The sequence below is a fragment of the Morus notabilis genome, unplaced genomic scaffold (assembly GCF_000414095.1).
Source record: "Morus notabilis unplaced genomic scaffold, ASM41409v2 Scaffold1100, whole genome shotgun sequence".
Classification (NCBI taxonomy): Eukaryota; Viridiplantae; Streptophyta; class Magnoliopsida; order Rosales; family Moraceae; genus Morus; species Morus notabilis.
Window position 1 is genome coordinate 75,127 of NW_010360769.1, and position 13,801 is coordinate 88,927.

Sequence of the window (13,801 nt, forward strand, 5' to 3'; positions counted from 1 at the left end):
TTGGACTGAGAATTATATTTTTTATGAACTCCCCGCTCTTATACTCACTAAAGGGAGAAGGGCTCAGGCATGAAGGCCAGCAACTGGAGAAGAGAAACATTCTAGAAGGCAGATTATAGACTTGGGAGACGTTTGGTTCATGGATAAAAATCATAAGATTAGAACCATTTTCGATTTACGTGTATTTTTTTGTGAGAGAAAACACTATAGCGAACCATAAACCATGATTTGAATTGGGGTACGAATCCCCCAACCAAACAACCTCTTGATTTATTAAAAAGGACATATGGTCTAAAATGGGAAAAAAACATAAATAGGTAATCCTATGAAATCTTTTTTCCCCTAGCATATTCTAAGGGGGCGTTTGGTATGGGGTAATCATAGGGGTGGAAATGGAAATCTTTCAGATTCTCATGTTTGGTACAATTATTAGACTTTTTTAAAACTCAGGAAAGTGAAGCCCATGGGTTTCACATTACCCCATTTTGGGGTAATCCTAATCCCACCCAATAAGGTGTTATTCAAATTCCCAAGAATCTCAAAATCATGGGAATCTCATAATAATAATAGTAATAATAATAATAATAATAGTAATAATAATAATAAAATTATTATTATTATTATTATTATTCATTTAAAAAAATATTTTTTAATTAACAACATTCTCATGCACAACCAAACACAGTAATGTAATATTCCTAGGAATTTGAGAAAGATTTCTGTATGGAACCAAACACAATAATGTATTATTCTTAGGAATCATATTACCCTGCATCACTTTCCTGAGAATATGATTTCTTATGATTACCTCATACCAAACGCCCCCTAAGGTTTTCTCTTTACCCGGAAAAAGGAGAAATCCGGAATCAAAACGTAATAAATTAAAAGAAAATTGTAACAAATTGATCAAATTTTGATGAAAACCCTAAACCCTAATACATATTACACTTATCATTAAACTATACAATATAATATGACGTGCGGCCGCCGTTTATGAAAAAAAACTCCTCAGGATATCATCTTTGCTCCGAAAAATCCAAACACCAGAATCATTACTGAAACTTCACAGATTTAACCATGGCAGTATATAAGATTTATTGCACAGAAATTGATCAATAATGTATAAAATGTAAACCCAAGCCACCTTTTATTGAATTAATTATCAGAGACATAATAAAGACAAAACAAAAAGTTGGGATAATAATCCAGGCAACACTGTAAAATCAGAAGAATTGATAGCCCACGACACTGACTGACTGACTGGCAGACCCAAAAACAAATCAACAGACTAACAACATTATAAGACGCGATCTTTCTAGGGTGGGTTGGTTGGTTGGTTTTGTTCCCTTCTCTCCGATATTATCCTTTTCATATGATCATAAACACAAGTACTAAAATCGCAATGGGATATAATCGAAAAACATATCAGGAATTGTGTGTATAACAATATTAATCTAAGATGTTGGTATAAAATTGATCGATGGATCAGTAATACCCACCACGGCCATATCCAATGCTGTTGTTGAATCCATGAGAATGACGGTTCTGCCGCGGCGGTGGCGGAGGCGCAAGCGGTAGAGAAGCCATGTTCATCATCCCATGATTATTAACAACGGGGACAGGACTATTATTATTAGTACTGAATCCACCATTCATATTGATCATATTGGTAGTCATGTTATTAGTATTAGCATTGTTATTATTATGAGGCACCACCATCATATTCCCTCCTCCTTGTTGTCCAGATCCAGAGCCACCAACCGCGGGATAAAACTGCGGTGTCTGCAGCGGTGGCGGAGGAGGAGGAACCGGGGTGTAGGCGATGACGGACGAGGCGTTGTTGACGGCGACGGAGGCTTGCATCAAGATCCGGTCGGCCTGGTGCTGAACCACTTTCTTGAGCTCCTCCAGGGATTTCTTCAGTTGCCCTAGCTGCTCCATGTCCAGCTGATCCACCGGGTTCTCCCACCAGCACTGCGCCTGGCTCGCCTTCCGCAGCTTGCTCATCTCCTCGCCGCGCTTCCGCTCCAAGTCGAGTCGCCCCATCACCTGCGCCAGCTGGGCGTTGAGTTCCCGGAGGTTGGCGTTCCGGTGGGCCTCGATCAACTGCAGCGTCCCGTTTCCGGCGCCGGTGCCGACGCCTGAGACGTCGCCGGCAGAGACCATCTGATCGGCGGGAATGAAGCGCTGGCAGTTGGAGTAGCGCTCCACCACCTCCTCCACCGACGGGTGGCCGAAGGAGAACACCTTTCGCCCCGGGGAGAACACCACCAGCGCCATCTCGGCGCCACAGAGGGTGCAGAGCTCGCTCGCCTTCTTAAAGAGGCCGGAGCGGCGCTTCGAGAAGGTGACTTGGAGATTGCTCTCGTTCTTCATTTTCACCATCTCCACTTTCTGCCGTCCCCGGTTCCCTCTCCTCAGATTGTCGTTGTTGTTGTTGTTCTCCATTCTTTGGATTAGTAGTACTAATATCACACTAACACGCTATTAGTACTTTAGCAATGGAGAGATTAAGGAATAATGTTGTGGGGTTTAATGTCTGAGAGGGGGGTTTTTATAGGGATTTTGGAAGTGTTTGTGCACTGTGATGATTTTATCATTTGCTGTCAATTTTTCTTAATATGGTTGATACAATATTTCTTAGCCTGTATACAATTACTAATATGCTAGTTTTGGCTGAATTAGAATTTCTGGATTCTCGACATTTTTGGTACGGCTTTCATTAAAAAATTTAATGATAAACTTAACAGGATACAGTCATTGCTTATCTTTCATGTCTAGGCGCAGTGTATGAGTACTCGATTACTGCCATGTAAGTTGTCAGTACTTATATGTATGTGTGTGTATAAATTTATACAAATATATGTAATATATAAATTATATATTGCAAGTGCCATACAATTTAAATTGTTCGGCATATATTCAACGTACGCTAAAGGTTAATTTGTAAAAATATGAATGTGTATATATGTATAATGTAGGAACATTTTATATACAAATTGTTAGACATGTAGTCCTATATTTCTCCTACGTCTTCGACGCACACAATCTGCAACACATGTGCATATATATATATATATATATGTGTGTGTGTGTGTGTGTGTGTGTGTGGGCGCGCGCATGTGTACGATATTATTTATTTATATATACAATATTAGTAAAGATTTATGTAATAGTGGTGCTATATTAGCAAAGCAAAAGCAAACGGAAACTGATAGTTGATAGATCATTTCCTTATTTATGGGGCCTTTTACAGTGAAATAATATAACTAAACACGGGTTTCATATGTTAGCCTTCCTGAAATTAGTCGAGAATTTAATCCTAAATAGAATTCTTCTGGTTTTTACTTTTTCATCTGAAAACAAAAAAAGAAGATGGCAGATGTCACAAACAAAACAGTTAGACAAATTCAGATAGTATACAATTCCAAGTTACTAGAATAATGGGGTTTTCTTATATTTTTTTTCCTGCATAATGTATGTTAACTATGATTCTGATTGCTTCGAAATAAGGTATAACGAAGAGTTTTCTGAATTAATATAAGCTTGTGGAAATGGAAAGATGAAACATTTATCTCCGATGGGGAAACAAAATAAGTAATTTAAGATATCTGGATTTTCTTAAGTTACAACATTGATAACACAAACGGATAATATCTCATGACCAAATAATGGAATTAATTTACATCAAGAATGTCGACAGATGTGAAACAAATGATATTTGTTATGGTTTTCATAAATTTCCTACTAAATTACAACTGGTTTATATGATTAATTGTCGCGGTTAAATAGGTGCAATTTATTTTATTTCTAGTTTCCGAAAGAAAATGCATCTCGTTTGGAAACATATTTTAGTGCCAGTAAGGAGATATTTAATACGTTTGATAGAAATTGCTTATCTCGAGTTTATTTTATTTTATTTTCTAAAAAATTAACGTATTGTCATTAGCAATATTTTTTCCACTCGGTGCTCAATTGGTCCAAAAATGAGTTTTGATCGGGTAAATCGTGTAATCAGTATTCCCTATATTATTGATCTTCTTTGATACGATGATGCAGGACCAAATATTTGAGAAAGATAGATTAAAAAGAGAGAAGAAAAGAAGAAATTGAGAGAAAAGGAGAAATTTAAAGAGTAGAGAGGAAATTTGTATATTCAATAATTATTATCAAGGTTCAAACTTTAAAAAAAAAAAAAATAGTATCACTAGATTTATTTTAAGGAGTTTGTCCGGTAGTCCGCCCTACTGATAGTCTCAATTTTTAACCACTAGATAAGGTCAAAATCACATCAGATTGAAAAAATATGTAGAACATATAGATTTTAATACAAAGACGACTTAAATGTAAGGAATTACCGATAATTATTTTTACAGAGACTACCAGAAAAAGTCTCTTTATTTTAATTGCATTAGATTATATAAGATAAACATGACATAGAGATACACACATATTCTAAATTCTTAATTCTTTATTTCTTGTAAATTTTGTTAGAACTTTTACTAAGTAGTACAATGAGTCTACATTGTATTATCTGAGGCTGAGAAGACAATCGACGTGGCAGAAAATATGACAATATTTAAGAATAACTCTTAAAATGAAGTTTATTTTTATTTCTATCCCTTAATATTAATCCATATATTTTTACTTTTAGACTCTAAGTAATCATGGGATAGAATTTTTCTTAGAAGTGATACTTTTAATGAGTTATGTATTTAAGAATGTAGAATCCGTAATTTTATCTAAAAAGAATTACCTTATTTTTCCATAAAATTGATCAAGTTGCATTTTCCTTGGTTCGTAATTAAAGACAGACCTTTACTTAACATTATCGTTGGTCATAACGATTAGATACGAAAATGTCAAATTTGATTATATTTCACTTTAATCTTCAATTAACAGTAAGAATGAAATTACAAGGCAGTTATTTTTCCTTGGCTGTCAAAGGACTAGACATGAAAGATCAAAATTGTTTTATTCACTCAATTTAATCTCTTCAATTAACAATAAGAAAGAAATCACAAGGCGGGTCACAAAATTATTCTGGTGCAATCACCGTCAAGGAACAACAAACCCGCAACTTTAATGTTTATCTATAACTTTTTTTTTTTTTTTTGGGTCATGAATAATTTAAAACATCTGTCAATCAATGAACAAGAATGACTTTAATGTCTCTGAAAAGAAAGATCTTTCAGCTGCTGTGGATCGACCTCTGATGGTGCTCTAGTGAGCGCACATTGTGCAGTTTGTGTCTTAGGGAAAGCTATGACATCCCTAATGGAATTGGCACCCGCCAACAACATCACCAATCTATCCAATCCATAAGCTATCCCCCCTGCACCAGCAAATTATTATTATTTTGTTTTTTTGTTTTTTTACAATTCAATTAAAAGTAATCGTCGATGCGGATAAAAGTAATAATTATGATTTAAATTTCAGCCAATGGCCGAGCAATAGATGTCAATACCGTGTGGGGGAGCACCCATGTCTAACGCCTCGAGAAGATAGCCAAACTTCGCTTCAGCCTGTAGACAAAGCATTACTCAGAGTGTTTGTTAATGCTCATATACCAAAGGCCAAAGTGGGACGGATAGTCAAGGCAAACGTGTGAACCAAATTATAACATTGACAAGGAAATTTTAAATATAGTGCAATAGATTTACCTCTTCAGGGGAGATGCCAATGATTTCCAGAACTTTTTGCTGAACCTCGCGTTTGTAGATTCTCAAACTTCCCCCACCGATCTATCGATCATTGAAAGGAAAGGCAAACTATTTCGTTAAATAGGAGATGTCCTATCTAATGCTTGAAACTAGCAGCTTCCAAACAAGTGTGACTCACCTCTACTCCATTGTAAACCATGTCATAAGCTAAAGCACGAGCAGATGACAGATCTTCCATGTCTTCCGGATTTGGGGCTGTGAAGGGGTGATGCAAGGGCTGCAAAAGAAGGATTTACTTTTCTTTTTATAGGCATATCGGCAAAACTTACTCGGTCGCAAAGAAACCAAAAGAAAAAAAAAAAAGAAAAGAAAGAGATGAGGAAGGATGCACAAGTAAAGAATACAAAAGGGACAGACCTCAAGCCTCTGCTCTGAGTCATTCCACTCAAACATTGGGAAATCGGTCACCCACATAATTGAATGCCTGGACTAAATATCAGAAAAAGGGCACAAAAGGGGTATGAGATCTCAGACAGTAAGGAAGAGAAAGCTGTGATGACTGATGCACAAAGTACAGAACTTACATCGTCAACCAAGCCAAGCTCATGTGCTACAAACAATCTAAGTCGGCCTAAAGTTTTGTTAACTGACGAGTCAGGGCCTACTGCAAACAAGATTAGATCACCTGGTCTAGCGGAGCAATGCGTCAGGAATTGCTCTTTATTTGTTGGATCCAAACTAGATACTAAAGCAGGATTTCCCTCAACTTCTGCTGCAAGAAGATGTTATCAATGGTAAAACAAAATGTAGAATCTCTATCCTCTCAATAAAAAAAAAGTTAATTACAATAAATTACGTATACCATCATCCAAAACCTTCAGGAAAGGCAAACCCTTTGCTCCAGATTGTATAGCTTCATTGTAAATATCACCTTTCTTGAGAGCTGTGTTTGAATACTTTTTAGCACCTGAGGGCACGCATAGCACTTTGATAATCCCCCCACTTTTCAAGGTATCTGAAAAAACCCTGAACGGGGAATCTGAAAATATATCAGACACCTGCAGCACCAAAAAAAGGTATTTAACAACAACGATATATGTATATTTACATATTTTTTTCCCCAAAGTCACCAAAAACCATTCTAAAGAACATTTTAACCAAAAAAAGAAAAGAAAAGAAACGACCATGAATTGCAGATAAATTATGAACAAATGGAGAAGCCAAGGGAGAGATAATTACATCCTTAAGCTCAAGATCAAATCTAAGATCAGGCCTATCTGAACCATATCGACTCATGGCTTCAGCATATGTAAGCCTAGGGAAGGGGTTTGGTAGATGCACACCTTTAATCTCCAGAAAAACCTGCAGCACATGCAGCTTTCAGATCATACCCAAGAACCAGACAGCAGAAAAATGCATAGACAGATAAAATACAAGCCTGGGTAATTTAATATGCACTCATAAATCAATTGCACCGACCTTTCTAATCAAATCTTCATTGAGCCTCAGCATGTCCTCCAAAGGGGTGAAAGCGAGTTCCATATCAAGCTGAGTGAATTCAGGCTGCCTGTCTGCTCTCAGATCTTCATCCCGAAAACATCTGGATTAGAAGAGGGACTTTAATCACAATTTTCTAGAACAATTGGACAAAGAATCTCTTCCTCCATAACGACCATGCTAAAGGTCTCTAACATGAAAATTTTACCTTACTCAATTCTATTTACAACAGAAAAAACAAGACGCACAACATAATTACAAGGACTAATGAGTTTCACGAAGGAAAGCATAAAGCTCAAGGCACAACTGAAGAAGGCCTATTAAATGTAGAATCAAAACAACCGCAATCACGAAGCCAGAGAAGAACTTACCTAGCTATTTGATAATATTTATCAAAACCAGAAACCATTAACATTTGCTTGAACAGTTGCGGGCTTTGAGGCAAAGCATAAAATGTTCCTGGCTTCAAATTACATATTAGACCAAATCAGAATGACAAAAAATGGAAGTAGCCAACCCACAAGAGATTGTAAGAGCAAGAGCTATACTTCACCCAACATACTTGAGCATTTCAATATTTCTAAATAATTCTAAAAATGAGTCAAATCTCTAACAAAATTTTTCACCAAATTTTGTTCCAATTCAATGAGTGAACCGTTAATCAAATTGTCGGTACCTCTACAGAATTCTCTAAAAGTAAAACTAAATAGACAAATTTTGCATATCATAATGCACAAAGCCACGGGTGGTGCATCAATTAAATTAAGAACATAATATGGAAATACTTAAATCATCATCATCATCAAAGCACATTCCCGATATAATATGGAAATACTTAAATGCTTCAAATAATATCCCAGAAGTTGGATTAGAAGTATTTATTAATTTAATAGCAATTTATTAGTAAATAAAAAGGTTTTAATTTGGTGATTGCAAAATGAAAGGTAAAGTACCTGAACCCTTGAGGGGACCAAATAGTCCCGGGCACCTTCTGGTGTAGATCTACAGAGTATTGGAGTCTCAATCTACCTTATAACCATGAGCCAAAATCAGGATCAAAGAACTTAAAGAACCATTTTAGTTATGGAATCAATAATAAAGGAGGGTACCTCGACAAAACCATGCACATCCTCAAGGTATCTTCGAATAAGTTTCACGACATTGTGACGCAGTATTATGTTGAACTTCATTTGTTGTCGACGTAGATCAAGGCATCGATATCTATCAAAACATATATGAGCAGTAAGTGGCAGTGCTTTTAGCTTATATAGCTCCAACAGATAACCTAGGCGAAAAGGAATGAGAATACTATCTAAACTACAGGAGATCATTTCAGAGCCACCTACATATAGTGACGACCAGTGTGAAAGAAAAATTAAGAAGAAGAAGAAGTTTAAAGCTTTATGGCTTTATTCATTTTTCTTGATAATCAAATCCTATTTGCAATGAGAGAACAAAAATTCAAAACAACACAAGCAAAAATAGGCAACCAGCAACATTAGTAGCTTGTAATTGCTGCTTAAAAGTTCAAAGAAGAACCTTTACCGCTAAGTTAAAAAGAAATCTTATTGAACCAATTAATAAATAGAAACAACGAGAATGATCCAACAAATCTGAAGAAAAAAGAAATTACCTTAAGCGGATTTCCTCCTTGGCAGACTCTTTTGCGTCATCCGCAGTAGTAATCAAGAAAGGCAACTTTGATTTCACAGTGTTTAGTACTTGAACATGCTCTGCTGCAACCTGGCACACACAGAGAATGCTAGAACAAATGATAAAAAAATAAATAATAAATAAAAAAGAAACAGAGAATGAATTTCGAAAAGACAAATATAAGCACGCACAAGAGAAATTTATACCTCTATGTAACCAGTCTTCATTTTCTTATTGATCGACTCGTTCGGACGTTGCCTAACACGACCTTCCACGGAAACCACATATTCGAGCCTCAAATCGTTAATCGTCGAATGCGCATTGGGAAAATCATCAGGAAGCGTAGTAACCTTCCAAAACAAAGAAAAATCAAAACCTAATTCGAAATTTTCCCGGGAAAATTTCCGAGAACACGAACAGAAAGCCCTGAGCCTAGAAGAAGCGCAAACATCGAACCTGGACGACACCAGAGTGATCTCTGAGATTGAAAAAGGTGAGGCCGCCATGTATTCGGTGGAGCGCGACCCAGCCGCAGAGCCGGACCTGTTTTCCGACGTCGTCGACGGAGAGTTCGCCGCAAAATCCCGTTGGCTTGACCCAATCGAGCGTTTCCTTGTGAGAAAGCGGGGGCTTTGGGGGCTGAATTAGGGTTTCGTTAGGAGGAGGAGAAGAGTTATTGGAAGGTGAAATGGAGGAAGCGGAAGCAAAAAGACTTCTGTTTTGGGAAAGAACTTTGGGGAGTAACAAAGGTCTGAGAATGGCGGAGGAGAAGAGAGTGAATGGAGGTTTGGCGCGAAGGGGTATGAGAGGGTAAGCTTTGAGAAAGACGGACATGGCGTGTACGGAAGAGAGATAGAGAGAGAGAGAGAGAGAGAGAGAGAGAGGCTTTCTGTGCGTCTGAGGATAAAGAAGTGCTTTTGGAGGGTTTAAGCAAAGTCCTTGGCTTGATTGATCAAGAGACTTGGAGAGGAGGATTAGAGTGTGGGCGTCGACAACGCAAGCACGTGTGACCTTGTGACACAATCTTCTTTTTTTTTTTTTTTTTAATTTAATGCTTGGAGCATTGTTGTTGCTAAATATTAGGAGTATACTTAGGCTCCGTTCATTTCGCTGATTCGAGTTTAGAATTTGAATTTTACTATAGTAAAAAACTCTCACAAACAATCACATCTAACTTTTTTGCTACAGTAAAAAGCTCTCACATAAAATCACATCTCAATTCGAATTAAAAACTCGAATCAGCGAACTAAACGGACCCTTAAATTATAATTATTAATTTTGACGTTTGAAATTTAAATTTTTTATAAGAAAAAAATATTTTAATAAAATTAGTGGACGTTTAGTTTACAGATTCATAATCATGATTTAAAATTATTTTCGATTTACGTATATTTTTTATAAGAGAAAACACTATAACGAATCACGAACTATGATTCGAATCATGACACGAATCTTCATACCAAGTTTGAGAATATGAATATAAATTTTACATAAAATACAGAGAGATATGAAGTAAATAGTAAATTTATAATAAATAATTGAAATAAATAACATATTTTGAAATTATTTAAAGTAAATTGCAGTGAATTAAAAGTTACGTGATCAAAAAATTTTACCACGTAAATCTATTGTAAATAAAAAATTTACGAGGTAAAACATCTTTTTATTATTATTTACTTCAAATATTCTAAAATATATTATTTACTTAATTTAATTTTAAAAATTTATTATTTACTATAATTTCTGAAATAGAGGTAATAAGCAACACACAAAACATACGTGCATAACAATGTAAGAAAAATGTTTTAAAAAACTAATAGTGCTAACATCAACACTAATAAGAAGTAAATGGCATTTATGAGTCTCATATTTAAATTCACCTTTTAGTTAGTATCGTATGATATTATTCCGAGTATAAGACCTTCTTAAAGGGAAAACAGCATGACCTATACATATACCTTATTAAGTGATGATTAGTGATCTCATTCAAAATACAATTTGAATGATGAAAAGATACCTCATGAAGTAAGTGTTTAAGTATAATTTTTACAAAATATAATTATAAGTTATTGGTATTATGGTCAATTACTTCCATATCCCCAAACTTAAAGGTCACTTTTACTTAGCTTTTTTAACTTTAAATATGATCAATTGCTTCCATATCTCTTAAAATACTTCTACTTAGCTTCTTTAACTTTAAAATTCTAATTTTGTTATTTAAATTTTAAATTAGTTCTACTTAACTTATTTTATTAACATTTTTGTAAGAAAAGGACAACAAAATATGGAATCCAACCCACTTAACACCTTTTTATTAGAATTTATATTGAGAACATATTTAAAAATACCGCATGAAATTGTTTAACCTCCTTTTTTTTCATACCTTTTTTAAATAATGTTTTCGTAATAATATTTTAACCTTGTAACTCGTAACTTGTAACTTTGTTGAAAATATGGGAGCAAATCAACTGATCAACTCTAGTAAAAGAAAACTTTGCGGGAACTCCCGACCTGTATCGTAATAATATAAAATATACAAGGCCATTATAATTGTATAAGATATAGTAATACAAAAATTTATATTTTGACACAAAATTATCTTATCTTTTAAATTCTTTTTACAAGTTTCTTTGTTTTTTTAAATTTTAAGATTAAAATCTCTACAAGATAGATCAAGATGAGTGTCCAACAATGTCTCTTGATTAACAACGACCTTATCTCTTCTTAAGATTCAAACAGCTGACCTTTCTCATTTGTGTGCGACATGAACATCACCTTGATTTAGAATATGATGACGAGCTTATTGATAAAATATTATTATCAGAGACTTAGTGTACCACAAACAGTGGCGGAGCCGAGATAAAATTTCGGTGGGGGCATAAAGCATATTTTACAACAAATAAATAGAACAACAGTAAATATAAAAAATATTACCATAGTATTTCTCAATAACTATAAAATATATTACAATTACCATCGTCGAGTTTTCATATTTTGAAAGCGTTGCATAATAACTTCATTATCAATATGATCAACAATTTCTTTTTCAATGTATACAACCAAACTGTCATTCATCCATTGATCTCTTATTCGATTGCGTAATTGATTATTGACAATATTCATAGCAGAAAATACCCTCTCAATAGTAGCAGTAGCAACATATAAAATAAGTGCTAAAGTTAACAGCCGATAAACCAATGGATATACCAAATTTTTTATTGTCTCGACCATTTTGTGTGCAAGATCGCTAATGCCTTCCAATTCCATGAACTCTTTACTTGAATGCATATCAATGATATAAGTTTCAAGTTGATTATCAAGTGTCATGAGTTCTACCGTAGAAAAATCATCTTCATAATACTCAGCAAGTTAAATCAACCTTTTCTTGTCAAAAGAAGAGAATAAATCAATGGGAGACAAACACACCATACAGAGAAGCAATTCAGTATATACCTAATTGAAACGATCATTTAACTCTCGAAGTTGTATATCAATGACTGAATAAAATAGCTCCACACGAAAGTGATGCAAATTGGTAATTTATTGAGCTTTGCGTCTTGATCTACCTCGAGGTATAAAAATATCATCCATGTTGGGAATTCTAATGTTATTTTTTTTCACAAAATGAAGAGACTTGATAAAAAAAGAGAATCTCCACTCTCCCTCATCATCTGGAATTGTTGTTTGCATACTTTTACCAAGCTTATTGCATTCAAAATATCCCGATCCTTTCTCTGTAATACTACTGATAATTCATTTGTCACTCCTAACATGTTTCTCATCAAATGTAGACTAAATATGAAATTAAACGATTGCATTAATTCCAATAAATGGTTTGCTTCACGTCTTTCACGTCTTTGTTCAGAATTTGATCCATCATCAACAATCATCTCAAGAACTTCAGTTAAAGATGAGAACATGGTAATCAAACTAATTAAAGTACCATAATATGAACCCCAACGGGTGTCTCCAAAACGTTTGAGAGAAGTATGTTGATTTAGACCACGTCCGCTTAAAATCTCGCCATTTTGAAGTGCTTCGGCAAGTTTTGTAGCTTGTTTATCTTAAAGAATATCACAACGTTTAGCTGAGGCTCCAACAACGTTCACCACACTAGCAATTGAACTAAAGAGTGATGCAATTTGAATGTGTTCTTTTGCCATAACTACAAGAGCTGATTGAAGTTGATGAGCAAAACAATGAATGTTAAGTGCTTTAAGACCGTTGACCTCACCTTGCATATTACTTGCTGTTGGGAATAGTGTCCTAGAAGCATGAGATATAATAGGATATTTATTATTTAATTAATAAAAGAGTTTATTCATCATTTTATGTGCATATATTTATGAATATCAAATGAAAATTTTGTGATTATTTATGTAACCTTAAACATAGTATATAAGTGTTATATACGAGAGGATAGTGTTTAAGGATAATAATCAAAAACATTGTTCATGATGAATTTAATTAAAATTCAGAATCTTTAATTAAAACATTATTAATACATGTCATTCCCATTTAGAATGGAACGGTGTTATCCGCACTGTTAATATGTCGAGATATTGAATGAGTGTATTTCGCATAATAAGATTATGTGGAACAAGGACACAGACACAATATGAATTTCTAATAATTTTCGTTAAGCATAGAAATTCTGATTGAGTCTATCGATGGTCATATATAGGATGATCTTAATCCTGAGTTCTTAACAAACTCCTATTTATGGATTTATGTCTTTTGATTTACTCGGTATGGATTCTGAGACCCTGAATCCTATTCCTTGTATTTTGGAGACATAATGAAATAGGTAGCTGAGAATGTTATTATACGAGATGGAATCCATTCCTTCTTAAGAAAGAAGCAGATAAATAATTCTCTTGAGTGTTGATTCGGTATTTGGATTAGTAAGAGCGCTCTGGTTCATGAATGTGTTTTATGAATCACTATCCATTAGAGAATCAATAGTACTCAAGGATGCAGATATAATT

At 34.6% G+C, this 13,801-nt stretch overlaps 2 protein-coding genes across 3 annotated transcripts; both read right to left on the reverse strand.

Moving 5' to 3' along the window:
- Positions 1–1,485: 1,485 nt before the first annotated feature.
- LOC21387261 (agamous-like MADS-box protein AGL62) lies at positions 1,486–2,448 on the reverse strand. Its single transcript, XM_010097334.1, has one exon. It carries the CDS (start codon positions 2,446–2,448, stop codon positions 1,486–1,488), a length of 963 nt encoding a protein of 320 aa, XP_010095636.1.
- Positions 2,449–4,972: 2,524 nt separating this feature from the next.
- On the reverse strand, positions 4,973–9,709 carry LOC21387262 (aspartate--tRNA ligase, chloroplastic/mitochondrial). 2 transcript variants are annotated; one of them, XM_024165111.1, is made up of 15 exons: positions 9,270–9,709; positions 9,020–9,163; positions 8,794–8,903; positions 8,270–8,381; positions 8,114–8,185; positions 7,532–7,623; positions 7,143–7,263; positions 6,903–7,025; positions 6,526–6,721; positions 6,248–6,432; positions 6,081–6,152; positions 5,842–5,940; positions 5,664–5,744; positions 5,468–5,525; positions 4,973–5,335 (listed from the first exon to the last, which is right to left on the reverse strand). In XM_024165111.1, the coding sequence occupies exons 1-15, from the start codon at positions 9,645–9,647 to the stop codon at positions 5,166–5,168; spliced, it is 2,013 nt and encodes a 670-aa protein (XP_024020879.1). In that variant the 5' UTR covers positions 9,648–9,709; the 3' UTR covers positions 4,973–5,165. The 2 variants fall into 2 exon arrangements, with proteins under 2 accessions (XP_024020879.1, XP_010095637.1); XM_010097335.2 differs by having other exon boundaries at positions 6,248–6,435.
- Positions 9,710–13,801: the final 4,092 nt, after the last annotated feature.